At 40.0% G+C, this 27809-nt stretch overlaps 1 protein-coding gene and 1 non-coding gene across 3 annotated transcripts; one reads left to right on the top strand and one right to left on the bottom strand.

Moving 5' to 3' along the window:
• Window positions 1-303: 303 nt before the first annotated feature.
• On the bottom strand, window positions 304-27809 carry c12h20orf27 (chromosome 12 C20orf27 homolog). Of its 2 annotated transcripts, none has more exons than XM_040141062.1 (6): window positions 27361-27809; window positions 24174-24277; window positions 14621-14760; window positions 7112-7250; window positions 5628-5753; window positions 304-1474 (listed from the first exon to the last, which is right to left on the bottom strand). In XM_040141062.1, exons 2-6 carry the CDS (start codon window positions 24190-24192, stop codon window positions 1374-1376), a joined length of 525 nt encoding a protein of 174 aa, XP_039996996.1. In that variant the 5' UTR covers window positions 24193-24277; window positions 27361-27809; the 3' UTR covers window positions 304-1373. The 2 variants fall into 2 exon arrangements, with proteins under 2 accessions (XP_039996996.1, XP_039996995.1); XM_040141061.1 differs by having other exon boundaries at window positions 27400-27809.
• trnag-gcc lies at window positions 3360-3430 on the top strand. The gene has a single exon. It is a non-coding gene; the product is annotated as a tRNA-Gly (tRNA).

The following is a 27809-nucleotide window of genomic DNA, read 5'->3' as shown; positions in this document are numbered from 1 at the left end:
ATACTGAGGAAAAATTGAGACCAATGTGATGTATTCAAGCGTCTTGCTTTGTCCGACCAACACTCCGAAACCCAAAGAGATTAAACATGCAGCGATACCAAACAGAGAAACGCAGATAAACCTCACATTTGCAAAGCAGGAACCAGAGAATGTCAGGCTCGAAAATGTCATAATTGACTGACCAATTATCATAATAGCTGCAGATTAATTTTCCCGCTGATCAACTAATAATTTCAGGTCTATTTAATACACTGACTGCTGTAAAACAGCTGTCGGCTACGCACAGTGTGTTGCTTTTCTGAGCCAATTTTGTCGTTTTGTTGTACAGGGTTTTTTTTTTTTTTTTTTACTTCTGTGGAAAGTGGCCAAACATAACAACGTGTGAAGATATTTAGCGCTCAACAACAAAGAAATTCTGAGGCAGAAAATTCTAAATCACTGACCTAAAACGTCAACAGTCGACCTCACAGTTTGCTTTCACTTCCTCACAATAAAAGAGACAGTGCCTCTTACTATAAATGCACTGTTTTTCAGGCTTTTTACAGGGGAAGTTCAGCATTATTTTCTGTTTTGCATGACTGGAAAACCCCCTCTCTCCATTTCTGTAGCTGCCAATGAACCATAAAACCTAAGCAGAAGTAGTCAGGGCAGGTGGAGGTAAAGTACAACAGAAATGTCCATTACAACCCCTGAAATGCACTGAACCCGACAGACTTTTATTATATAAATGCTTAAGAACGTCAAAGTTGGATTTTTCCTTTAAATGGAGAACTGTGACCAGTCTGCAGCAGAGCAGATTGGGGAGCGTTATAAACAGTGGTCTGCGGCGCCTGCCTCATGGTGAAACAGAGACACTACAGGCCCGGCACTGCTTCTCAGTTCAGCCGTATTCCCCTGAATTGTGCAGACCTGTTCCTTCCTTTAGGGTCAGTTTCATGCCTTTTCGGATTAATAAACGAGCCCTTATTTACACCCTCGCTACTGTAAATTCATGTGGAATAAATGTCGCACTTTGCACGTCGGGTAAATCGTGAACTGGGGAACAAGAGGCGTTGAGAAAAGATCTGAGGCTGCACTGATTTTTAAGAGCACTGCTGCCATCCAGAGGTTCAGTGAGGAAAACGCAGCTTAACAGCAGAGAATACAGCATGTCGGGATGAACAAAGGAAAGTTGGAGGAGCCAGAGGAAGAAGCAGCAAAGCGACAAAATGTCCGTTCAGACGCTGTCGATGTTGTGGCGAGAGTCACAGCAGATGATTGTTCTCGTATGTAAATGTTCTCAGGACACAGACACTCATTTCCTCTTAGGACTCCGTGTTTGTGTTTATACGCGTGTGTACTTCAGGTGGGAAAGGAGGGCAGGACCTTGAGATTTAGTCAAACCCCTGCCAGTCACTCTGTTCGGAGTCGTACTCCAACTCCACCCCGATGCAGCGAACTCCCTCCAGCAGCATCGGCGTACCGTGGTGGCGATCTGTGTGAGAGGCAGAGCGAGACAGGAATGAAATCTCTGATCCGAGAGCTACAGTTTTCAAACCCGAGGGAGCAATGGCCTAGAGACACTAAGGTAGACACTTCTTCAATGGGAAAAAACGTGCTAAGATTTTTTTCAGGATCAAATACCACCCGCTCACCTTCCAAACATTTTCTAATATCTGTAATAACGACCACGATACGCAATATCTGGAGTAGCTCCTGGAGAGTTGGCTCGTTCAGGGGCACAGTCTCGTCCCCTCAGCCTTTCTGTCATGAATGTCATTAATTAACACGGTACACGACATGTTGGCTGCCAGATAGACTGAGGATGGGGAGAGGGGTACGGGGGCCTCAAGGAACCTTGAGTCCCATTTCTGGCTTCTGAACTGTAAAGAAACGAGGTGAGCACCTCTGTAAAGAAGGTATAAAGAATCGAGGTAAAGAATCGAGGTGAGCACATCGATTCTTTACAGTTCAGAAGCCAGAAATGGGACTCAAGGTTCCTTGAGGCCCCCGTACCCCTCTCCCCGAACCTCAGTCCATCTGGCAGCCAACATGTCGTGCACTGTGTTACGAATGAAACCTGAAGGAAGTAACAAAACTTTAAACAATAAACAATGTTCTCTAGCTCCTTGTGAAGTTCAAAAAGCAGAAAAGGACCACTTAAAAAATAACACCAAACTCTTTTCTCGTTGCACTTACCCCAAACACGGTTACAAAGTGCTTTACGGTAAAACAGAGAAACAGTCAAATGTGTTCAAATGATAACATAATAAGAGAAAAGAAAATATCAGATAAAGAAAATAGTAGATACAAAATTGAAATAACTGGTAAAATTAGAAAAAGGCCCTATGGTAAAAAAATTGTTTTAAGTGATTTAAACGACAGTCCTATATTGGTTTCGCCTGTGAGTCTCAGCAGCCAGTTCCAGGGCCGGTTCACGCTCTCTCAGGGGTTAGTTCTTACGACGTGCTGCTCGACCAGGTCAGAAATCAAAAGCTATCCGCCGCGCAGGTCTGATGGAGCACACCGGTGCCTGAACATGCACAGCATGCGGCTGAGAGTCCGACCGTGCGGTTCCTTGCAAGTTATCGGTTGTATCAGTAATCTACCACCAGAACTCACAGGATGCCGGCGAAGGGAGGCAAGAATGGGAGCGAAGAGTGCGTTTTCTTCGCCTTGTGTTTGACGTTAAAGCCTTGTGGCAGCATTTTCAATAAGCTGGAGAAAAGCAATTGACTTTTGCCAGAGACGCGGACGGAGAGGAATGAAGTTTAAAAACAATTTTGATTTTGCCTTAGATCCTCACTTAGGAGGAAGCTCGAATGCGCCACCCTTCATCACTTGATTTTCAAATCAAAGGTTACAGTTAAATATCAGTCCCAAAGGGCAAGAATTTAATCCACACAGTCCGCGCTTTCTTCTACGACGTGTGCGCACTGAGAGGCCATGTTTACGGCAACAGTCCCCCCTCCCTCCTTCTTGTAAGTATCCACTTACGGTGCAAGACCCTCCCATAAGAAATCTCCCATTTGGAGGTCTCCCGTCCTAAACGCAGCAGAGCACAATACAATAATAAGACCTCAGAAGACACAGGACCGCAGGGCTTCAAACTATCCACTCTGTACGACTAGGAACTGATCAACCTCTGCGGTTCTTTTTCACGGTGACTAATGAACATATCGGTTTTGGTAAATACTGCAAGCGCTCTGAATGGACCGCATACAATGAACATTTTTGAACCAACTGTCACGGAACTTTTTAAACCACCGTTTAAATGCGCCTTTTTCTTTCTGTGTGTGTGTGTGTCTGTGTGTATAATGCCATAGTTTGTATCCAACCCACTATTTAGTTTCGAGAGTGCACCGTGGATATACAGCAAAGCATTGGTGGTTCAGTGGTAGAATTCTCGCCTGCCACGCGGGAGGCCCGGGTTCGATTCCCGGCCAATGCAACATGCCTTTTTTTTTTCTTTTTTTTTTCCCCTCCCCAATTTCATAGCAGAAGGAGGGGAAGGACTGTGAAGACAGACACAGTTATTTCCACTATAAGTAAAAAAAGCACTTATGATCATTAACGCTCTAACAAATGACTGTTCTCAACATCGATTACTAAAATGATTCATGTTAGTTTAATTGTTTAATCTTTGATTTATCAATAAACAGTGAAAATGCCCTTTAAGATTTCCATTGAAATTGCTTATTTTTATCCAACCAACAGTCAAAACCCAAAGATGTTTAATTTACAGTGAAATAAAACGTAGAAAAGCAGCAAGTCCTCACATTTGAGAAGCTGGAACTAGCACATTTTTTTGTAGTTTTTGCTTGATGAATGACTTAAACCTTTAAGCAGTTATCAAAACAGCTGTCAGTTTTTTTGCCAATCAACTAATTGATCAATTTATCAGCTGTTACACAACTAATGATTCCAATAAACACAGACTTAAAATTGGTAACAAGCTTTACACATTTCTAACGACTGAAGTGTTTGCTTCAAACATTAATGTTTAGATGATGAATTAAAAACAAAACAAAACAAAACAAAAAAAACCCACATATTCTTGACCGCTCTTAAATGTCACAACAATTAGCACAATATCAAATAACTTCAGGAAAGTTTTAACATCTTTGTGTATTCAAACCAGATTAAACGCTGAGCCAACCTGCATTATAATGTTAAATTTTACCCACTCAGTCACTGATCTAATAGAAATAGTGCAGCTAAGAGTATTAGCTGAGGCAGAGCTTAATCCGTTGATCTGGTGGCCGTCCAGGCCTCAGTTACACACAGGCATCTGGACAGATGTTGAGGCTATGCTTTGTGAGTCAAAATAAACACTCACCAACACAACTGCCATTCATCCTCAAGCACACAGATGCATGCCTGAGGAAATACACAAGTTCCACTATATTTACACAGGCACAGATGGAAATACACATACACCCCCTTAACGTATTTCTCGATGTGCTGACGCCAACGTCTGCAGATAGAGTCTGATGCAGTCTTACTGACACTGATTTAAGAGGAGAAAATGCAAATTCTTTACAGCCTGTGCTCTGCTCCGGAGAGCTTTACAATAGCAGAGACCACAACAGGAGAGCTACAGTGTAGGAGAGCAGTTTTGTTACCGTCTTACAGCCACAGAATAGCTTTCCATTTTATAAGTTTCCATCCATTGTGCATTTTTCTAAAACAGCACTATACCAATTATTTGATACTCCAGCTGTTTTTTTTTCAGCACAAGATAAGTCCTTATAAAAATTTTACTATGTGATTTCATTTTAAAAAACTGTGCGTAAATGTAACTTCTTAATTTTAAGGGTTGTAGGTGATTAACTTGTGATTTGGTGCCGAGTTTCGTTTAAGTGACGCTGACCCTTCACGCAGACTCACCAGCAGGAGGCACCAGTGCGCCACTGAAGATACTGCAAGTTCAAACTTCTGGTGATCTGTCAATTCTAGCTTTGGAATTAAAATAGGCAGAAATGAGAGACGTAATGGGCTTCTGAATGCTGAGACACTGCAGCTATTTTGATGATCCATTAATCATTCAAGTTTAAGCTTCTGATTTGTGAAGATTTGCTGTTTTTATTTGTCTTATGGGGTTTTTGCAGCGTTCACAAATTAAATTTAAGTCTTTAAAGACCTTTTTGATGCCACACAGAATGCAATTTAATACCTTGTCTGTAATTAAATACAATTTAATACCCTCTGTCTCATAATTCATCCACGCCTGGATTCAGACAAGCGGCTGAAAAGTGATGGACAGATTTATGAATTACAAAATAATACAGTTTAAGTAATTTAAAAAATAATAAATTTGTTAATTGAAGTTTTTGCTAAAATTGACACTTTATTTACATTATGAGTCTAGTGACTAATGTTACCGTCTACGCCGGCAAGAAAAAATATTCAAGACCTTTGTAAATAAAATGCAAGTATTTTTAAAACCTTGTTACGTTTTTGTTTTTTTGAGGGAACTGAACTCAATGCTTTCCAACTCTTTTCACAACCTGCAGACACTCTTCTGTATCACTACATTCACTCTAGCCTTCACTCTACCGACTGAAGTGTGGTGCCATATTAGCTGTATCCACAGGCAGCACAGAAAAACAAGCTCATCATCACCGGTATTGTTAAAGTGGCCTCACCCATGACTCTGGCGTGAACTTTGACCTTAACACAGATGTCCTCGTTGGTCTCGCTTAGCAACAGCACCTCCTCGCAAAGAACTCCCTCCTGCTGGGCCATGTACTCGCACGTTACCTTCAGACCTCCTGGAAAGCACAGAGATATCGAAAAATTCAAAGAGGAAGAGAGATTGGGTTTCCTCTGTGCTGCCAGGGTTTTTTACTGCGCGACAAACACACCGTTGTCACTCAGTCTATCTGCGTCTGAAAATGTTTTGAACGTGGATCAGACTGATGGTAGACAGACCACCGGCGGGCCAAAAGGACAAAATGTAGGCATGATGAAAAAAATACATTAACACAGCTGACTGATGAGTAAACAATCGCATATATATTAAACACACACAGAGACAAACATACATGCACACCTGCTGCTTTTAACATCAGCTGACACACACACACACACACACACACACACACACAAACACAGCTCCAAACACAGATCAGAGAGTAATATAAAGGGTGTGACAGTGAGCTGAAAGTAAAGGTCAATAAACTGCCTTGGTCAGAGGCATGTAATGGGCAGGACTCCCAGAAACATTAGAGGATCACCTTTGGCCCAAAGTAGCCGGTTTAGTGGTGAGTGGAAATCCAGTTAAGACTTTCACACAATCAAGTTTGCTGTTCCACTTTTTTTTCCTCTCTTTTTTTTTTAATATCCTTTGCAGGTGCCAAACGTTTGGGGTTTGTGTGACAGGAATACAAGACAAACATATGAAAGTCAGTTTTGTTTTTATGATTCCTCAGAGGCGGATTGCTGAGCTGGCACTATCTGGACTTTCTTTCACTGTAATCCTGAGCCATCTGGTACCCTGTGCAGCCTGCAACACTGCTGCTGAAAATTGCTTCCAAGTATTTCACTCAGATCTGCCTGCAACAGAAATAAGCACATCATTATTATGATTTGTATATTACAGCTATATACAGCTACTACAACAATTTCAGTTTGATTCATTGACTAAAATACCCCTGAACTGTGTCCTTTCTCAGTCCAACCATAAAGTCCAGATGGGAGAAGCTCTGAGTTGAACAAAATGTTTATATCTTACTACTAAGTTACTACTGTACACTCGCAGCAATTAAGGCTTAGAGTAGTAGTGAGTCATTTTTGGTCTTTTTTAGCCCTGGATCTGGCCTCCTAGGGAATATACTCTCTGCCCTATCCTTTTGGTGGCGGTTGTTGGGGCTAAAAGGAAGACTGCAGACACTACTCAGGGGTAAAATTTTTCATGGATCAAAGATAATGGCGAAAAAATGAAGAGCCTCTGATAATTACAAAAACCTATTAATAAAAATTATACTGTTTAATTGTGGCCCAGTAGGCCAAGAGGATTTTTCTGCTCTGAAAGTTTCATGGATTTATTCATATTTTGAAAACTTATTTGAGATGCAAACTCGGCTGTGTTCACTGATGTTTTGTTTTCCGTATTCTCTTCTGGTCCTACCCTCTGGTGCCGGTGTGATGTCAGTGATCCGGAGGTGTGGACTGGGCACAGGCGCTGGACACACATCCTTCCCCAGAGCTGGGACCTCGGGCAAGTTGAACACTATTTCGTATCTGTGCTGCGTCTTTAGGAAGCCAACCTAAAGCGAGGAAGAGGGAGAGAGATTAATAAGGTTGGAATGCAAACAGTCAAGTAAAGATTTAGCGATTTGGAGGAAACACAATGGCTGCCTTCTCTCTGCTATAAACTTTGGACTAATCCGACTGTACCATAGGGAGAGAGGGGTTGGCTGAGAAGAGAATAATGGAGAGAGAGGGATTCACACAGAGGGGAAACAGGCTTTGGCTCAATAAATAATGGATTATTTTTTATAAGTAACATGGATAAGAAACTCTCATAAACACTTCACTGTTGGGCTGAATTTTCTTGAACGAGTCCTCTAACTGAAATCATTAGTTCCTGCTCTGGTGAATTTAATCCCCGAACCTCTGCCAAATTGGTCATTTTACCCTGATGGGAAATAAACCTGAGTCACTTTCTGGGTTTCACTGAACTCCAAGATCTTCCAATAATACTAATCCCATGTGAATAGATTTGTCAGCAATTCAAGAACTTAATCTTATTCATGGCTTCACCTTCTACATCAGTATTGAGGTCGTAGTGGAGACTCTCCAAAAGCTTGAACACCCAAACATGAAGGCCAACGTGGACCCTCCGAGCAAGGAGGAACTTCAGAGGTCACAAAGAGCTAAATCATGTTTAAATAAGAAGCCGGATTTCTTATAAGGCAGAAGTGGAAAAGTTTTCACTTTTCTGACCTTTGCCATTCTTCACCATAGCCAGAGGCTTCACGCATATGACAAAAATAGTCTGTTCCCAAATTTAGAAACCAACTAAGGACTAACTAAAACACAAAGATATCCGTCAGCAGATTCAAACAACTTGAAAACATGATTGATGGTCACCTCAATGTCACATGAAATACTCACTTCAAGAAAGCCACACAGAGACTGTGTCTACTTAGGGAGCTGGAGTTAGTTAGCGAACCCTGGAAATGATATAATATAAGAATCTGGTGCTAAGTGTTTTATTTTTCAACATGTTCATGTGGTATAAAAGTTACAGGGATGCCTTACATGCGACCAAGTGAGATGTAAAATTCAATATAAAACGTTTTTTGATGCTTTGTCCCCATAAATTGTCTCGTATTGTTTTTAGTGCTGTTTGGTGAAACCGAAGACAATTTTCCCCATTGTGGAAAGTAAAGTTCTTAACTAACTAATGAAATAAATATTAAGTGTCATACTAATGATCTGGCTCCTATTTTCAGCAACATTTATTATCCTAAATACTGTAATTCAATTTAAAGGCAATTCCTTTGCACTGAGGATTCCCCACTTTGTTACCTTATTAATCTAAAAAAAAAAAAAAAAAAAAGAAAACGATATTGAAAAAAAGTTAATTGTGAGCCATAAACAAAACTGTTCGATTTTCAGACCGTTTGACAGCACAGGACAAAGAAGATAGGGCTTTTAAGAAATAAAAAAAACAGGTAGCAAATTGTTGAATACATAAGTGACAAAACCAAACAAAACACTCACTGTCTTAGCTCCTGCTCCTGCTGCATATTTCATACAATTCTTATTATCCACATACAAAAAAAATTATAAGGTGGACAAGTAAGAAAAAACAGTAAGCGAGAGGTAGAGCGTGAGGAGTGAGCAGAGTGAGGAGCGAAGAGAAAAATTCATGAGGGAATCGTCACAGAGAGGAGTGAGGAAAGCCTCCCAGGGGAGACGGGATAAAAAGCGAGACAGCAGGGAAGTGCAGGCAAGGAGAGATAAGCCCAAAGCCCCTCCAGCTAGAGCTGCAAACAGCAGTTTCAGCCCCACACGACCCCCGGTTAAAACAACAGGCAGAGCAGAGCAGCATTAAGTGGGAACGGAGAGAGGGAACACTGCGGAGAAAAACAATAATCATTCTGTGAGCGTAGACCCACGCATGTCCACAGACTGTGAGCTGTCTCTGAAACGGGATTTAATATGAATTTCATGCTGCAGATTTGGGCCAAAAAAAAAAAAAAAAAAAAAAGAGTTCAAGTGGTCAAATGTGTCACTGACAGAGACCAAAAAGTCATAACTAACATGAAACATATCAGTTAGTAAGCAATTTAAAGTAATTCTTCTTTATGAATCTAATGTACAGTATGTATAAGGACTACTGAGTGCGGATACACCCACAGACACAAACGACTCAGAGTTCATCCAAAACAGTGGTGTAATCCTTTAGTCAAGTTGAAGTGAAATAACACACATTTTATGAAGTTACGTCATTTCCAGTTCACCAGGACAGTTCACTCAGCATTTATACATATAACAGGCTGTTTATTGACTAGAAACTGGAAAACTTTACACGTGTGATGTCACTGGGAAGAAAAAACTGGCAATCCTCCACAGACAGGGAATAAGACATTGACTTATAAACTTAATTTGTGAGTTCCTCTAATATTGGTTTATAGCTGTTCGCATTGCTAGAATATAAAAATAATTTTGGTGACTCCATAAAATCACTCAGTCATCCAGAGGGGTTGACATAGACGGTAGCACAACGCTATGGTCCGTTGCTTTACACAAAAACATCATAGAACAACATAGGCAGCATTTGACACGATACCAGACAGTTGCTTCACAAAAAGCAAACTAATAAGCAAACAAACAGAACATCTTAGAACCATAAAGGAGACATTTGACATTGACAACATGATGGTTTAAAACGAAACTAAGCGCTAAGTGCTAAAGTGGTTGTGTATTGCACATTGCTCTATTGCATCAAGATTTAGTTGAGCAGCTTGATGGAGGCTGGAACAAACAATAGCTTCAAGCAGTTTGATTTGCACTTTGGCCGTCTTCTTCCTGATAGCAGAGCTTCGTATTCAGAGAAGAGGGGATGTTGAGAATCCGTAACGACTTTTGTCGCTTGTGTCATGACTACGTGCTCGTACAGGCTTTGTAGGGGCCTTGTACTCTTTCTTCCCTCTTAGCTACAAGGCCGTTTTGTGTGTAACGGCAAGCCTGCTTTTCATTTGTACCGTTCGGTTGCCAATCCATATTGTAATTCCAAATCTAATGATGCTCTGAAGGACTGCCTGGTAGAACAGCTGCATGATCTGACACATGAATATTTATGAGGACACCTGAGTGTTTGACTGGTTTTTGATGACCACTGGCTCATGGTCAATCGCTCGGTCATAGACCAGCTCCTGTGTTTTGGTGACATTTAGAATGAGTTGGTTGATGTCCCGCCACTTGATGAATTTTATGATATAATTATTTGGATTTACTTTCCTGCAGTTGTTTGTGTACAATGTAAAGAGTATAAACCTTGTGGGACCCCCGTATTGCTGTGTAGGGTCTCTGACGGTGTCCCACTGAGCTTTCACTTGCTGCGTCCTATTAGTTAGAAAAGAACAAAACCATCTAGTCAGAGTAGGGTTAACACTCATATCCTTCAGCTTCTCTAAAAACAGGTCGGGTCGTATTAAACGCTGAACTAAAATCAAAAAATAAACTAAAAACTGAACTAAACTAAACGCTGAACTAAAATCAATAAATAAAACTCGATGCTTGGACATGCATCTTACACATACTTGAACTAAAGTCATAATCAGGCTGAGCATAACTCGATAAACACAACAGAGTAACTGAACTTTCAGAATTGCTGTGGTATGCCAACGTTTCAGTCTGCTTTCTGTCAGTGCTCTGTTGTGCAAAAAAAGTTTTTTTTTGATGAAACCAGATACAAAGCAGAATGTATCAAAATAAATCAGTGAGGCTGACACTAAGGGCTTTCTTATTGCAACAAATAACCAAACTTTTATTAGGCTACTGTGTAAATTAATAATTTTTTTTTTTTTTGGGGTCACAACATGTTGGCAAACCTATTTACTTATCTAGCGCACATAAAGCAACATTTGCTTTCATTTGGAGTCGTGTTAATGGCCACCTAATGAATGTAAGTCCAATATTCATTCTCTTTTTAGCTCTGTTCTGTCTCCACCATCACCCGGGGAAAATATCGGTCTCTTAAGCTCCTAAATGCTCCACTATGTTCAGCAGCTAGTTGCTAACTTTGCCCATCCAGCAGCCGGGTTCATGTGGAAACAACACATAATCCTATCTGCTGCTGTCTTTCTGCTTATCAGAGCTTTTTTCTTTTGCTGAAAACAACTGTCTGTTGCATCTGGAAACTACGCTGATGAGAACAATGAGACTGGACCAGAACAGTTAAGTTGCAGGCCATAAAACCAGAACAATGAGTGGAAAACTGCTAAAACGCTCAGTGAAGCTGAGCGTAGCAAGAGAGTTGCATGGTAAATATGTGTTGGTTTGTCACTACCACCATTTAAAAATATTGATTAATGCAGCTTTAAACTAAAAATAAATACCAGTATAGCCTCTTCATATGTCCCTTCTCTTCTATGCCAATGTTTACTGTAGGCAACCACACATCCTCCATATCCATAACCACATATCCATATATTTAAAAATGTGTGGCCTCCACAGCAACACGCCTTCAGCTGATCTCTGTAGCACTGACAGCTGCTCATTTCCATGCACTGCTTCACCATCTTAAATCGGAAACATGAGCTTGCACAAAGAAAAATATTATGTGGTGTTTCTACATGACCCTCGCCTGTTTGTGAAATTCGAATAACCATCAAAACTGGTATTCACACAGCTGTTGTATGCACGCCGCTTTCCATCCCACACACTCCTATCTCATCTTCGGTCTGCCCGCGAGGATCACCAACCCCCCCGATCGTTTCCATAGCAACACCAGCCCCCTCAGCTCCACTACGAGCCACGACGCCAGGCTGACAGTACTCTGTGCCCACTCTCAAGCACGCTTAAAGGGCTTTTTAGAAACGGACACACACTCGCGGAAGCAGGCTGCTATGTAACTGTGAAGGTCACAGCCAAGTTTGTAGTCTGTCCACACTTGCACACACAGCTTTTAAGCAAATTGATTTGGCTGTGAATTACTTTCCACGCTTGGAAAGGCTTAGTTACAGTGAGCATAAGCAGAACTTTCCTTTGGGATTTTGGTATGACTGAAAAATTGTGAAAGAAGAAAAGGCTAACCTGAAAGCCCTCTGAAGCTCTTTATTTGATGTCTATTAGGGAATCTATGCCATTAAACTACTTAAACCATACAGTATATATATATCTATACACCATATAACTTAAACCAGGCAAAGTTATATGTACCTTTAAACATGCTGGCTCTTTAACCGGGAAATAAAATGTAGAAAGGAATGAAGTAGTTGTTTGTTGAATTTGCCAACTAAGGTTAGAAGGTTAGGTTTATTCAGTGACAATGAAAGGGGCAGAAAATGAGAACAAAGACAGCTTAAGTCATTCTGTAATATTGATATAAACTATTCTAGGACATACTCTACCTGCAGGCAGGACGTGTTTTCAAAAGCCATCCAGAAAACATGAGCTACTTGCGATGCACTGGCACTTTTTCTGTGCCAGCCACTTGGACAGAAACAAATCCATGACTTTTTAGATAAATCATGAGGTCGGCCCTCTGCCCGTTCGCCTGTGCCTTTTTCTCAAACATTTAGATCGGTGCTTCTGATTTGCTTGCACATTAGGTACTATTATTACACTGTGGACAATGTTTTTATTGTGATACTCTGGGGTGTCCTTATCTGACATTTGAAAACAACACTAGGAGTATTTGTGAGCCACAACGGTGCTTTGAGCTAACTGCTAACAGCAGCACATGCTCACAGTGACAATGTTAACATGCCGATATTTAGCAGGTGCAAGGTTTGCCATGTTCACAATCTTAGTTTAGTGCCTTAGCTGGCTAACATTGGCTGATTAGCCCTGAACATAAAGTACAGTTTGTATGAGGTTGATATTTTGTTTGGAAAATTAAAAATTTTGACCTGATGATGGTGCTAGATGAAAGGTAAGGGGATCCGCAGAGTCATTAGCATACATCATTTTATAACAGTGAATCTATGCACAAAATTTTGTGCCAATCCATTGGGTAGATGTTAAGACATTTACTGAATTAGTGAAAAATGATCAGTTCTGCTGGTCGTATGTCTCGACCAAAGTGAGTATGCTAGTATGGCTTAAAAACTGTAAAATTTTGACAAATTAAATCTCTTCGAGCAACTTCAATGTAAATGAAATCTGTGCAGCTAAGACCAGTTAATGGTCACTGATGGTCAAATTTAAGACAGAAGAGTAAGTTTTTCAAAGGGCTCCGATTATTACAGTTTTTTAAGTTTTGGAGCCTTTGGCACCTTCTGTTGCCGTCGCTTGGCTCCTGAGTTGAACTCAAGATTATTAGTCTGATATCATTGGTCTGTGCCTTTATAGCCACCGGAGGAGATTACCGGTGATGAGGAAAGACTTTAATCTTCTCCTGGTTGTTTCGCAGATAAAACATAACAATGCTCGTGAGGGGACTGACACACTAGATCAAAGAGTTACCTTCTAATATTATATATCTGCCACTTTATAATCATGGCACCGAGGGAAGTCAAGCCCTTAATTATGACCAGTTACAAGACTGTCAGGGCCAGTGGACAATACAGATACAATCTGTGATGAGGTAATGTTGGTTTTTCCAAATGAAACTCAAGTGGATAAGATCATTCAGACTACGTAAGCTGTTACGACTTTTAACTTTTAATTCTGGACCTTTTTTAGATATGTCTGAGATTGTTTCTGTCTGTGCTTCTTTATGACTGTGTGAAAACAGTGGAACATCTAATATCTCAGTAGTCCGTGAGTACTAATTATGATTTAAGGCTCCAAATATGCATATAGTACATTACTACATTACTTACTAACATCGTTAATACATTACTTTTGGTGACATCCTCTGTCTAACAAGTTGACACAACTTGTGTACAATTTTCAGGATTCGTAAGGCTGCCTTAAGACTCAAGGAGTGGTGCACAATAAAAGTGCCACTGTGATGCGATCATTGGGTTGGAAAATCTTGTTTGTTGTGTGATCACATAACAGAACTGACGGGAACAGAAGACAGACTGGATATAAAAACGAATTATCTATACCACTGTCCATGTAGCATTTACAGTGGATCGACTGTAAGATTTGACCTTGCAGTGACTGAAGATAACACCGACGGTAGGAGCAAGGTCTTCTCTTTTGTGGAAATCGCAAACAGAGTCACAGGAGCTGAATTTCAAACAGAACAAGCAGCAAGAGCAGAAATTGATTTTTGGGGTTGAGTGAATGTTTGCTAGGGATAAAAAGCAGAGATACACTGAAAACAACAAAAGACATTGCCTTGACTATTTATGTGCTTAGAAACATTTAACTCTAGAAAGTAAGAAAATAAAAGTAACACAAAAGGAAAAAAAAAAAAAGAATAAAATGAAAATTGGGTGAATACAAAAGAGATGTCGCTCATCAGCTGTAGCTATCAAGTGTCAGGCTATTGCAAGGTTAAGCACACCTTGACCATGAAGTTGCCATCATCCTCCGGAGTCACCATGACGACGGAGTCGTGCAGCTTTTCGTCGAAATGAACATGTGATGGGGCTCCGGCAGCAGGGGTTTCCTCTGAGAAGCGCACGCCTCCTGCCTTCGCACAACCTGAAAAAAAGAGGGAAGAGCGGCTAAGGGTCGGATATGAACACGAGCACTCAGGCTGGGTCTCTTTAAAGGGAGAAAAGGAACGTTAAACAGTGTCAGTTGAATCCTTTTAGTGACATAATGGAGTGTACAGCAGAGCACTTTACAATCACTCAAATCTGCTCTGATAGCCTGAATGCTCAAGGGGCTGTTAAGGCCTGAAAAGCACACAAAGGCAAGTATTTATGCACACATACAGTGCAGAGTACCCATCATATATTGTGTTCAGTGCTTTTGTCATTGAAACAGTGCTGGCAGTAATGAAGGAGAGAGAGAAGAGAGCATCTCCTCATACATAGAAAGGCAAAGGGAGAAAGCAAGCAGGAGATGGTGAAACTGAGGTTGAGGAAGAGAAGAGGAGTCAAAAAACTTTAAAAAGGGAAAACGTTAAAGAGGAAAGGACAAAGTCTGTGAAAGAGTAGATGGTTTGGAGTGAAAGATGGTAGAACTGTTGCAGTAACTTCTGCTGTCTCCAGGTAAAATCAAGAAAGCATTTACTCAGTCAGTGAGACAAAAAAAAGTTGGGGGTGGGGGGGTCCCTGATGTCAACCAATGTCCTGCAGCTTATCAACAGTTTTGCACACATCATAAAGCAAATACAGCTAATAAAGTGTACCACTGAACTTTTCTTCCCAGTAATATTACATTACAAAGCCCTCTTTGTCAGTCCTCATGAGATCCCTGTCAAAATAAAGGGGTTAAAGTAGTTTTGGGCTTACAAGCTAAACATATTATTTCCCTTTAGGTTTTGGTACTCTCCTATGACACTGAGACATACTGATATTTATTGTTCTCCGACCCAGGCAACTTCAATCCGGGAGAATATAAACTTGTTCTCCAAATAAACCCCGTCCTCCTAAAAAAATAATATTTCTCTGAGACAACAGAGTGTCTGGATTTCTGCTCACAGGGCTTTGGGTCTGATTTTCCCAGACCTCAAAAGAGTGTAAAACATGTACAGAATTTAAACAACAAGAGATAAGTAAACAATTCCAAGAATACGGTATGCTGGCCTTCTCTGCCACCCTTAAACTTTTAAATATTTATTTAATATTCTATAAATAGAGAGTTATCCTTTAAGAGCCACTCGGACTTATTCATAATCTTAATTTGAATGCCATTTCTCATAGGAACTCTTTGTGTGTGTATGTGTGCATGTGTTTTGCCATATCCAACATCTTACTGTGTATTTCACAAACACACACACACTTCCTGGGCACTATGTTTTGCTTATTAGCATCCTTCCAATTATCCTCAATTTATTCAAAACTTCAAAGGTGTTCCGATCAGCAGTATGAACACCGTGCTTGAGCTTTGTCTTGTAGCCAGTATTACTGATTGCCAACTCAAACACTGTGTGACAACAAGGCACAGATATGCATGTCTATCTGTTATTTTAAGTACCTCACCCCCTTCTAAAATAAAAACACTCTACTTAACTTCAGAACAAGGTCTTTTGTCACTGCTTCTCTGGCTCAGATGTATTTATATCCAGTCTCACAGGACACAGCAAACACAAGAAACCAGTTTAAGACAAAACCAAGACTGAAGTTATCACCTATTTTAAAATTACAATAGCTTTAAATGTATACTGACTAAAGACTTTTTTAATATATGCACTAACTTTAAGCCTATTGCTCATATTCAAACTTAAATCAAGTGTTGGTGCCACGCTGACAGTTGAGGATTTTAATTCAAGTCTTTTCCCAAAAAAGCTCTAAGTTGGGATATGCCTCTCCCTTTGCTAACATTTATTGGCAGGGCCTTCTCTCCCGGGTCGTAGTGACAAACCCACAGCGAAATATCACCCAACTCTGCAGCTCCCCTCGACTTAGCCTTTTAGCACCTTTCAACTGACTGTTTGTGTTTCGAAGCCCACAATTTTATTGCTTTGGTCCAGTCTAGCCACTGTCATCAGTATTGTTTCCAGATGCAGCGGGCCATTGTTTTTAATGCAAAAAAGCTCTAAAAACCAACTGTATGCTATCTGCCCAACACAGAACGGCAAACAGAGAAACTTAGCGACTAACTGGTGAATATAGTGGAGCATACGGGAGCTATAAAAGCCAGATATCTGCCTTAGGAGTTGGTGGGAACCAAAGCAGGGCTATAAAAGGAGACTGAACATTGGATTTGCCACATGGCCAGAAACACAACTTAAAATAAATACCAACGATGCTCTGTCTACTGGATGCATAAATAGCAGCTGTTTGATATTACATTCACCATAACAACTATAAGGTGATATTATGTTGGTATTTACAGCCTGGTGCAGAAAAAATAGTGGATGCAAGTTTAAGCATATTGCTCCAGAAACTTTTCTTCCAATTTAAACTTTAATTTGTTGTTCTTGCCAAACTGACAGCTGAGGAGATTGTATTCTTTGAATTCTTGTTTTCCAAAATTACATTTATCGGCAGAGGCTTTCTTCCCCTCCATATTTGGACTAGAAAATAGTCATTCATGACTAATTTTAAGACTTTTCTCAGAAAAGGAGAAATTTGACTCTCTCTGCCAAGCAATGATAAGCCACCATTTGGTGAAATTGGTGCCGTCTGTATTAATTATTAGGCTAACAGAGCAGAGCCTGGTAAAAATGTAACATTTATCTTGACAATCAAACCAACAAAAACATAATTAACTTCTTATTCCAAAACAACAGCACATGAGGTCTTGAAGTGTAATTAAATTAAACGTGCCTTGGAAAAGCAAGGAGAAGGAAATATGGAAGGATACAGAGCAGTTTGCTTTATATTAAAGCTAACCACCCCCCAGTCTCTATATGTTCTAAATACATCGTGATTAATATTAAAGAAACAATCCTACAGTGCATAATTGCTCCAGTCCATCTAACTGAATTAATAAAGTGACTTGTGTCCTTGCATTACATGAATCACAGGCCATTACTGTCCCACTTGGGCCTAGTTCCATTAAACTTTTATTCAGACTCATATTAGAGATTAGGAATCCTTGCTATCAGCAATGTGGGTCACAATAATGAGTTCAGGAGTTACATCATGTTCCATATGTGCAGGATCACTGCGCAGAAATGGAAAGTGGAAATGAGGAGGAATGCTGTTTGCTGTTTGATAGTGCAAAACACTTTGTAGTGTTAACAATATCCCGTAATGGAATTCGTAATACAAGATATCCAAGATGTGAAGTAAGTTAAAACCGAATTTATTATTCCTGTGGTCCTAGACAGCGTAACCTCCCAAGTCTCTCCCAAATTCAGATAAAAGATAACAAGTCAGGGATCGGTGAATATCTGAAAATGAGTTTTCTTATCTGATTATGTGCTCTCATTTAAATTCAATACTACACTTTGTTGTGCTGTTGTACAGCATTGATAAAGAGTTTTTCCCAAATTAATTTATCCACCATTCGAATAATATGTCACCCACTTATAAAATATAAGAATGATAGGAAAGTATTCAAAACGCATTTATTTTATGACAACCATTTAGTAGTGCAGCGTTTGGTGTTATATATGTGACCGTGTGACGTTTTTGAGCATTGTAAGATGTATGTAAATATTGAGTGAAAAGCTTAATAATACCCTTAACATTTTAACACCAATCGAAAGCAGTTATTAAAGATGTATATGACCTTTATGAATACTTTTTTTGTTGTCAATAAATGTACAAATTTAGATAATCTTTCATGATTTTTCTACCAGTTTTTCTTGTCGTGCACACCGAAAAAGGTTTAAAGTTAAGCATGTTTGAGACACTGTTCTACTTACAAAAGTCACACTAAAGCTCTCATTCTACACTAGGGCCGTCACTTTTTCAAAAAGTCAAGTTCAAACAAATTCGAACTGGCACATATTCGTTTGAACTAATTTGAAAGAAATCTATATACCAATTTATTAACGAGCGTCAAGAGGCAGCGTGACGGGGCTGTACAGTAGATGTGGCTCCACTTGTTTTTAGTGCCTCCGCCGCCTCACTTTAGTGACAAAATAAGCAGGTGAATCCTCAGATTTGTTGTCATTGTAGAGTAAGGCAATGGTTTTGACAAAGTCAGCAAACAGCCTTTGTTGGAAATTTTCCCATTTATGGCGAGGAACCCAAAACCCTTGCACACAATGCCCGAAGCTTTGGAGTCGTGATTATCCGATTAGCATGACCTCTCTTACCAGTATCCTACTTTTTATTTATTTGCTCAGTTTACTGATAGGTCAAAAGGGCAGCAATACCTCAAGCTCGTAGTGAATTCAAAGAGCGCCCCTCTGTTGGACCACAAGGTAAATTAATTATAGACTGCACTTATAGACTGTAAATTTTTAATTCAAACAGGTCCTTAAAATTAAATTTTTTATTTTTTTCCCACGTTCGAATGAATGTTTGAATTTCGCAATAAAGAGGTACAGTTTAGAAAAGTCAGACACTACAAAATTTTGACTGCATCTTTTCATTCAATACACTTGGTGCGTTTCACATGGAGATGGAAAGTGCTTATGCTTTAAGACTGTCGCAGTTGGTGGTTCGACTGGTCTTATTTTCTGCACTCTGTTTCCTCCACCATCTAACTATTTTCTGAAAAGTTAAGTGCCTTCATTGAACCTCACATCGGATATGCAGCACCATTTATGATGTATGAAATGATGAAAATAAAAGCATCAGCCACACAAATAAATACTGTAGTAGCTCCAAGTGAAAGGGATCGCCAATTAAAGTATTCTGCAAGAATATATAAGGGTGTGTTTTCCCTTCTAGAGAAGAAGGGCTCTCCATATGAAGACTTAAAGCTTCAAGTTAATGAGCTAATCCCTTTATGGGACCTGTTATGTGAAGTTTCTACTCCCGGTATAAGAGGATTTTTGCATGAAGCCTAGAGATTCGTACAATAGGGCTCCATGACTGTAATTACATTCACTTAATAATGACAGGCTTTAACAGCGTAAGGCAGTCTATCAGTGGTTAGAGTTAAAAGGGTCATCATACCACATAAAGAGAGGGGGCCTTCATTTGCAGTGAGTCTAACCGAACTTTCTCTCCAACACGAGAAATTATCCATTCAAGACATCTGACAACTATTAAGACAAAACCATCAGAACCATTATCGTAAAACTAACTACTCAGCTCTGGTAATTTACTGTTTTCTTAAAAGGAAGAAATGCCCGAGAAACTGACATATGGCAATGATTTTATGTGTATATTTACACAACAAGAATTGCAATCGAACATGCCTCAAAACACAGTGCAGAACCATGATGTTGGTGGGTGTAGCTGGTCTGCTGATTCATGCTAATTCTACCCAAGGACAATGAAGCATATGTCAATTTTCAGAAATTAATTCCAAACCAATGTGTGCATGGAACTGTGCTGTTCTTCACCGTGGACACATCCTTTAATTTTAATATTATCTTAACAAAATTTGATATACTATACTATACAACTAATAATTAATTATTAAAAGGATTCCTCAAAGGTTTCTACGGCAGTTAGGCTTTCTCAGCCACTTTCTATGTCCCTCTATGAAGTGCATCAGATTGTAATGACCGTTTTATCCCTGTTGCCTTTAGAATGGCTTACTGTATTTTTCTTTTTTTTATCCATATAAAACAAAGTAGCCCCCCCCCCCCCCCAAACCAATATAAATTTCTAATGCAAAGTTTTCTTTTAATGATATCTTCAATGTTCCTCAGCACTGAAACAAGAGTGTCACAAAACTATAGGTTTATGCTATGGCCATTAATTTTAATTCGCTGAACTCTGTTCCTGAGAAAACATGTGTTTCCATCCAGCTTGACTTGGAAAGCTGACAGGAAAAATGATGATGCCCATGAGCCTCAGCTGCTATCGCCACGAAGCCAGTCAGAGGCACAAATCACAGCTGTCGAGCATTCAACATGCTTTATTGTTGCAGGTGGGAACAGAAACCAGTACCATAGTTGCCAAATCAACCTGAAACTGACCCAGAATCCCAAAGCGAATAACTGTAAAGTAGTATTATCTGTTTTCTAATAAGTGTAATCCTCAGCTCCAGTTCATCGTAAGCAGCCATCATAAGATGAGCTTAATATCAGTGGTTGGTTGTCTCTTAGCAAAATGTACCTTGGGAGTCACAGTTAACTTCTGTAATTATGTTTTTTGTAGTAGTACAGTGGAAGTTGTTTTTTTCTAGTGTTGCATCTTTGACTTTTTAAATCACAAAACCAGATCTTTTCTAACAGAGCCGCTCGTCTTCCTGTATTGATGATTAAAACGGGAGAGTTTCAAGCCTGTCCAAGCCTCGGACGTGCTCCAGCTGTCAATCACTTTACACTGTCTGTACAAAATCAATGAAACATTTACTTCTAGAACCCCGTACATACAAAATAATTCCTCCCACTCTAGGAATGTAAGTAGCAGCAGTGTTGAAGTTGTAACTTATCGAGTTGCACACTTGCAGTGAGTGCTACAGCCGTACTTCTCCTGTCCTGTCCTCACGAATCCTCTTGGCCCAGCCTCAGCAGTAATTTAAATGAACAGAAAACTCACCTCACGACAAGAGCAATAAATGTGATTCTTGCTTCCATTATGTAAAAATGCAGCATGAGGTAGATAATTCATAACTTTACAATGTTAATGAACAACTGATTAATGTTGGAGTGATCGACTATTTGGCCTCTGAAAATGCTATTAATTCTTTAGAGGCCGACAAGTCAGTTACACAGTGTTTATGTAACAGCATTTTATGTGCAGTGTGTGCAATATCATCCTCAGGTCTCATCTCCATTGTCCTCACTATGGTTTTTAATCTACGGGGCAGCCGGCTGCTACCTTGTTTACGCAGGAAAAACTTATCTGTCGCTGGCACAATTTATTTTGGGATTGCTTTCTTCTTTTTTCATTACTCTTTCAGCACTGACTTTTGTTGTTTTCCTTTGTATTTGTATTTGTGTACTTGCACATACACCAACAGTATCCCAGCAGTACTAGAGCTCTGGACCAAGCCTCTCTGTCAGGCTCCATATTCCAGTATTGAGCTCTGTGGGCTTTTAGATGGGTCTGATAAACCCAGACCAAGCGAGAGCAGGGACACACACCCAGACTTACCCCCTCGGTAGTATCAGAGCCATAACCAGACAGATGCATGTGAACAAGCAATTTGACATGCACACGTGCACACACGTGCACGCTCTACTGAACTGGCTTATTTCAGATTAATCTCTATCTGCTTCCGTCCCTCTGCTAATCTATCTATCAGTGTATCTGCTTCTGCTCTGCTGAGTATTACAGTATTCTGTGAGTCTATCAACCTTCTTCTCTCTGAACTCCTTCAAATAAAACCCAAATCTGCATGTTTGTGCAGGAAAAACCACAGGACTAGGACCAAAAAAGAAGCACCACATTTGGTTTCGATCAATGCAGCATTTGCAGGCTGGACAGTGGAACTTTTACACTCCTGGCTAATACACCATCGCCTGCAACTGATCAGCTGTGTCATGTGATTGTTTTCTTCAAAAAGCACTATGTCCAGCACGTTTTTGTAGGTTTACTTCCTGTTTTGATTAACTTGAGATGTCTCTCCTCCCGCTGCAAATCCAAAGCTTCGACAGCTGGTGAGGATATCAATAAACCTGGGACCCTCGCATTTGTTCACATTGCAACATTTGGCAGCAGTCTTTGTAAAAATAAAAAAAAATTTAAAAAAAATAAAATTGGTGCCATTGTAGCATAGTTGTGTCACAACCAACTGGAGGGTACACCTACAGAGCCACACGTACACACTCCGATGACGAAACTCACGTCACTCGCACCATAGCAGACCCTCACGTACTCGCGGATCCAGAAAATATAACACTGACCGTAGACTTTACAAATTCCTCTGTGGCCACATTTACTGTATGTGTTGACCACAATATGTCAGAGTTTTCAATAAGATTTACACATTCACACACCAAAAATAAGGGTTTTCAAAAAGCTGAGAAGCTGTGTTCAAATTTTTCCACATTAGATTTAAAAGCTACACAATTTTAGAGCGTCACTGAAAATTAAAAGAGCGCTTAAAAATAAAACGTTTTTATTTTCCCCAAGGTGGCAACACATTCTTCACACTCTCCATAAAAAAGGCAAGATATAGTCTTCCTTTGACATTTCAGTTCATCTTTGACACATGAAAAATACATTTTTAAAAATGCCATCAACTGGAAGTCAATAGAGAGGCTCCCTTTGCACCGGCCTTCATTCAGTGACCTTATCAAAAAGAACAAAGGCCTGCAGAGTGGTCCTTGATGACAACAAGCACCCATACTCCACCGGGTAAGAGAGGAGGCTTATTCACGGTAGTAATATAAAGAGGAATGATTGAATGAATGAATTATTTACAGCTCTGTACCAGGTCTTGTCCTCTTGCCAGCCTTGTTCCTAGTGTTCTTTATTTGGATATTCCTGCTTTTGAGGAAATAAATTTGCTTGCCTCAACCAAAATCTGTCACATTGACTCATCACCTCCTACACACCCTTTTACCAAGAAAGCAAGCTGAAAGAAAAAAACCTGATTGTATTTTTACATTTAATTGATTAACCTTCCTGGAATACATCCAGGCTGTCGCAATGGTGAAAAGGTTCATTTGGGGTTCTCTATCACAACAACTTATACCGAAGAATTTGTCATTCTGTTGTTTTGTTTTTTTTTCTCCTTTCATTGAGACAGTCAAGGACTAAGAAACGCTGAATGCAGTACAAAAATGAAGGAAGTCTAATTCACCAAAGGCATATTATAGGATAGAGCTTCAAACATTATGATCACTTCCTGGCTAAGGGGGCTTATATGTAATGGAAGCAATACACCCTGCGCACTACAATGTAGCTTTGAACTATATGTGATTTCCTGCACCCACAAACTTTTATTTATTTTTGTAAATCATTGCTATTAAAATAAATCACAGTTGCGGATAAAGCCTACTTGATTCTGAACTTCCAAATGAAATGTCAGGGAAAGAGATATAAGAATTAAAAGGAGGAGACTGAAACTGAATAGGGCCTATGGGAAATTAGATCTGGTTTTAGCAGTGGGTTCAACAGTGGGTCCTCTCTGGGACCAGTGGTCACTTCCTCTGAAATCCATGCGCGCAACTAATTTTTCAGCCTGTTGGCACAGGGTTTAATTATGCACTAGAACTTAAAACAACAACAACAGACCACTTGATCCTGAAAAACATACATTTTGATTCTGGGTTAGCCGTGGCTGCCCACATCCTGAATATTAAGTACTGATTATCCTGTCTGCCTCAAATGGTTTCTTCTGCTTCCCAAAGCTGTAGAAAATAACTACATGACTTACTGCCACTGAAAGGCTTATACGAAGAACATTTAAATATCAAAAGTTAGCAAATGTCACAGTAATTACAACAAGCAGTGAATAGAATAATAAAAACTCACTTTTCTTAGCAGCGGCCATGTCACAGAAATTGGTCCAGTACAGACACACTTGGACACACACTGTCACAGCCTTGTCATCTCAGCAGTCTGACCTCAGAGCCACCCTGCAAAACAAGTCGGGATTGAGAACACCATGAGAGAGATGCACTTAGCAACAGATAACAGGAGAGGGAGAGAGACAGAAAAACAATAGGCAATTATTAGATCACGAGGAGCATGAGAAGATACGTAGGGAGGTAAAGGTTGTACACAAGAGAGAAAAAGAACGGGAAAATAACCCCTCGCCACAGTAAGCTTGCCAGGGTGTTTTTCTTTCTAAATCCATGACCCCAGTTTAGTCTGTATTTCAGCTGAGGGCACAGCTGTGCTGTACTAGTCAAGCCAGGAATACAGGGACTCCTGACAGAGACTTCAATTAAAGGAAAACAACAAAACAGTCTAAGAGGATTAGCTAGGGGCTGAAGCTGCTGTTACTGGGCCTCCGCACAGATGGAGAACGTTCATTACTTCTCTGGGAGGTGCTTAATATAAATATGGAAATACAAAAAAATACACAGTATATTTGTATGCATTATTGTGCATGATAACAAGGTATCGGCAGCACATAAGTGAAAGGGATAGTTGGCAGGTCTATTTAATCTACTGTCGCAATAATAAGGAAGTGTTACATGACCACAAATAACTCATCACATTATAACAAAACCCCTTCTGCAAGTTCCAAGTTTGGAAAAACACTGCTACAGCAATTTTGCTTTTTGTGTTTTCATTCTACGCAGGTTTTTTTGTTTTTTTTTGGCCTACTAGAGAGAATAAGGATTCTCTCTCACACACACACACACACACACACACACACACACACACACACACACACACACACACACACACACACACACACAAACACACAAACACACACCGCATCTTTCCACATAATGGTCAAGATTTACTGACTACGTATTCAAGAGTGGACTTGGGGAACTTTTTTCCTTTGAGATCAAAACTGTCTGAGTTTTCTCAATAAGAAAACACCCAGCGGCAAGATTTTTGCTCTGGCTTCCCTACACATTTGTTGCTGGTTGCTGCTTGGTAACTGCAAATATACAGTATCCATATTATTGTGAATTTTGAGTGTGTGTCCTCAATTCAGTGGAAAAGCAGCCATTAATGGACTGCAGGAAAATTGAAGATGCAGTCTCTCGCTCTTTATGCCAAGCTTAACAGATGAGGCTCACGTATACATTCATACACCTACATTTCTTTCGTTCAGGCTTGATAAGCAATCTTATTCCAATTTGTAAATATCACAAATGAGATGCTGCTGGTCTAAAAACGGCCTTGGAAATGTTCCCTCTTCAAAAATGTGCCACGTCTGACCTTGTTCTTAGAATTCAGCTGATTCTTTTTAGTGGGAGGTATTTGTATAATTCTTCCTTTTACACATTTTCTAACAGAAACCTCTCACTTCTGCAATGCCAGTGACCCCAAGAAGAACCTGTGGTCTGTACTTCTTTCTCTTAGTTCAGCCAAGGCTGGGAACAAAGACACGGCAAATGAAGATCAGAGCCAGAGTCGTCGCTTTTCTTGCTGTAACATCTTGTGCATTGTGCAGACGGGTTCCTTCTGCGGTAACCTTCAAAGAGTGTGAACACTGAACTTAATTTACATGCACGACCACCTTATTTAATTCCTGAAGCCCAGCCAGGCTTTGTTACCGATAGCTCTCCCTCTGCTCTGTGCCACAAATTGCAGATGCCACAGACAGCAGCAACAGGTATTCATTCCCTGCTTTGAAATTATGCTGGTTATTTTTGGAAAGTGATTTGCTCTCCTCCATGTGAAAGAGGCACACGCTGGAAATGACAGGAAACATAAAACATGGCTGTCATTATAAAGGTAACATCATCTCACTGCAGTGTCATGTTTTATCCAAAAAAAAAACAAAACAAAAAAAAAACGCTCCCTCTCCTCAAATGTGAATATTACACATTTCACACATCCTAACATCACTGTGACTGAGATATAACCAGTGGTGGAAGAAGTATTCAGATGTTTTGCTTAAGAAAAAGTAGCAATACCATTGTGTAACTTTAGCCCCTTACAAGTAAAAAAGTCCCGCTTTCAGAATTTGACTTGAGTAAATGTACAATTAAGTATTGGCATCAAAATATACACTCAGTTGGCAGGTTAATAGGTACACCCAGCTAAAACTTAGGCAGTCTAATACAGCAGATCTGCAATAAATCCTACCTTCTCGAAGGTTATAATGTTCAGTTTGTGTTGAAATTGTGTTAGAGAGGTGTTGATTCAACTGCAGGGTCATTTTGGAGGATGTAGCTCGTGGTACTGTTGAACTGTATTGCATTATCCAAAGAGGTGTTTTCGTCATTTAGCCTACCCTCATTGATATAAATGGGGGGGGGCAAAATAATAGGAACACCTGTCAACATAACGCAATCCAGTTCAACAGCACCACAAACTACATCCTCCAAAATGATCGCACAGGTGAATCCCCACCTGTTTACCACAGCGTCAACAAAAGCTGAACATTATAACCCTCATGAAGGTAGGATTTATTTCAGGACTGTTGTATTAGACTGCATTAGTTTTAGCTAGGTGTACCTAATAAAGTGGCAAGTGAGTGTACTTAAAGTACCAAAAGTAAAAGTAACCATTTCAGAATAATGTATATCATATTATTGGATTGTAATTTTACTCTTGCAGATGGTAACGGTGGACTAATTATAAGTACTTAACTGGGTAGTTTAACCTACAATATTACATAATATTTTTTTTGTTGACCATATTTTGTATTGATAAGCTTAATCTGCAAAGTAACTGGTAACCCAAAGGTTGAAATAACTGTAGTGGAGTAAGAAGTAGTGTTACAACATTTCCATCTGTAATGTAGTGAATTGTGAAGTACCATAAAATGTAAATAGTCAAGTGCAGTATCTCAAAAATTGTACTTAAGTACAGTACTTGTGTAACCTTTATTCAGTTACTTTCCACCACTGGATATAAGCATGAACTAAGAGTGACTTTATTAACCTTAATAATATCTACAGTATACACAGCAGTTACAGAAACATGAATCTAAAAGTACATGTTAGCTTGTCTGCCCTGACAGATGACTCCGTCCTTGCTAGGTGTTAGTAATTTACTGAAAAGTTGCCAAACGTAAAAAACCTACATTTCTTTTGCTTTGTTTGTCCTTGTCCGCCGAGCTTACCTCGCTTCATTCACGCCGGGCGGGAGCCGCACATCTAAGCCGTAGAGACAGCAAAAAAAACCGCGGTCGTCTGCGCGTGTGGGTGCACTGTTCGGTGCGGGGAGAGCGGCTAGTGAAAGCGCCAGCGGCTCAAAACACCAACGGACACCGAAACCTCCACTCCCCTCTCTTCTCCACTCCACTTTCCTCTGTCAGACCGTTTCCGCGTTTGATCACGTGGTTTGTTGGCGGTTCCCCTTGCACTGCGTACAACCCCCCTTTTTTTTTTTAATTTATCTTTTTTATTTTTTGCTCATATAATAAATGCTCTGCCGATCGACCGAAACATCCAAACACCGCCCCTCTCCACTCTGTGCAGCCAGGGAGCGAGGCTCAAAGCCGGGTGTCAAACGGAAGCTGACCTCGCTCTA

Source organism: Xiphias gladius, chromosome 12 (genome assembly GCF_016859285.1).
Source record: "Xiphias gladius isolate SHS-SW01 ecotype Sanya breed wild chromosome 12, ASM1685928v1, whole genome shotgun sequence".
Classification (NCBI taxonomy): Eukaryota; Metazoa; Chordata; class Actinopteri; order Istiophoriformes; family Xiphiidae; genus Xiphias; species Xiphias gladius.
Note: the sequence above shows the minus strand (reverse complement) of the source record. Positions and strands in the feature narration are given on the sequence as shown.

What these genes read in the sequence shown, in the direction of transcription:
- c12h20orf27 (XM_040141062.1), bottom strand. An exon ending in ATGGCAACTTCATGGTCAAG is followed by an intron (nt 7,251 to 14,620) that starts GTGTGCTTAACC and finishes TCCTCGCTTTAG; the next exon opens with GTTGGCTTCCTAAAGACGCA. An exon ending in CATCACACCGGCACCAGAGG is followed by an intron (nt 5,754 to 7,111) that starts GTAGGACCAGAA and finishes TGTGCTTTCCAG; the next exon opens with GAGGTCTGAAGGTAACGTGC.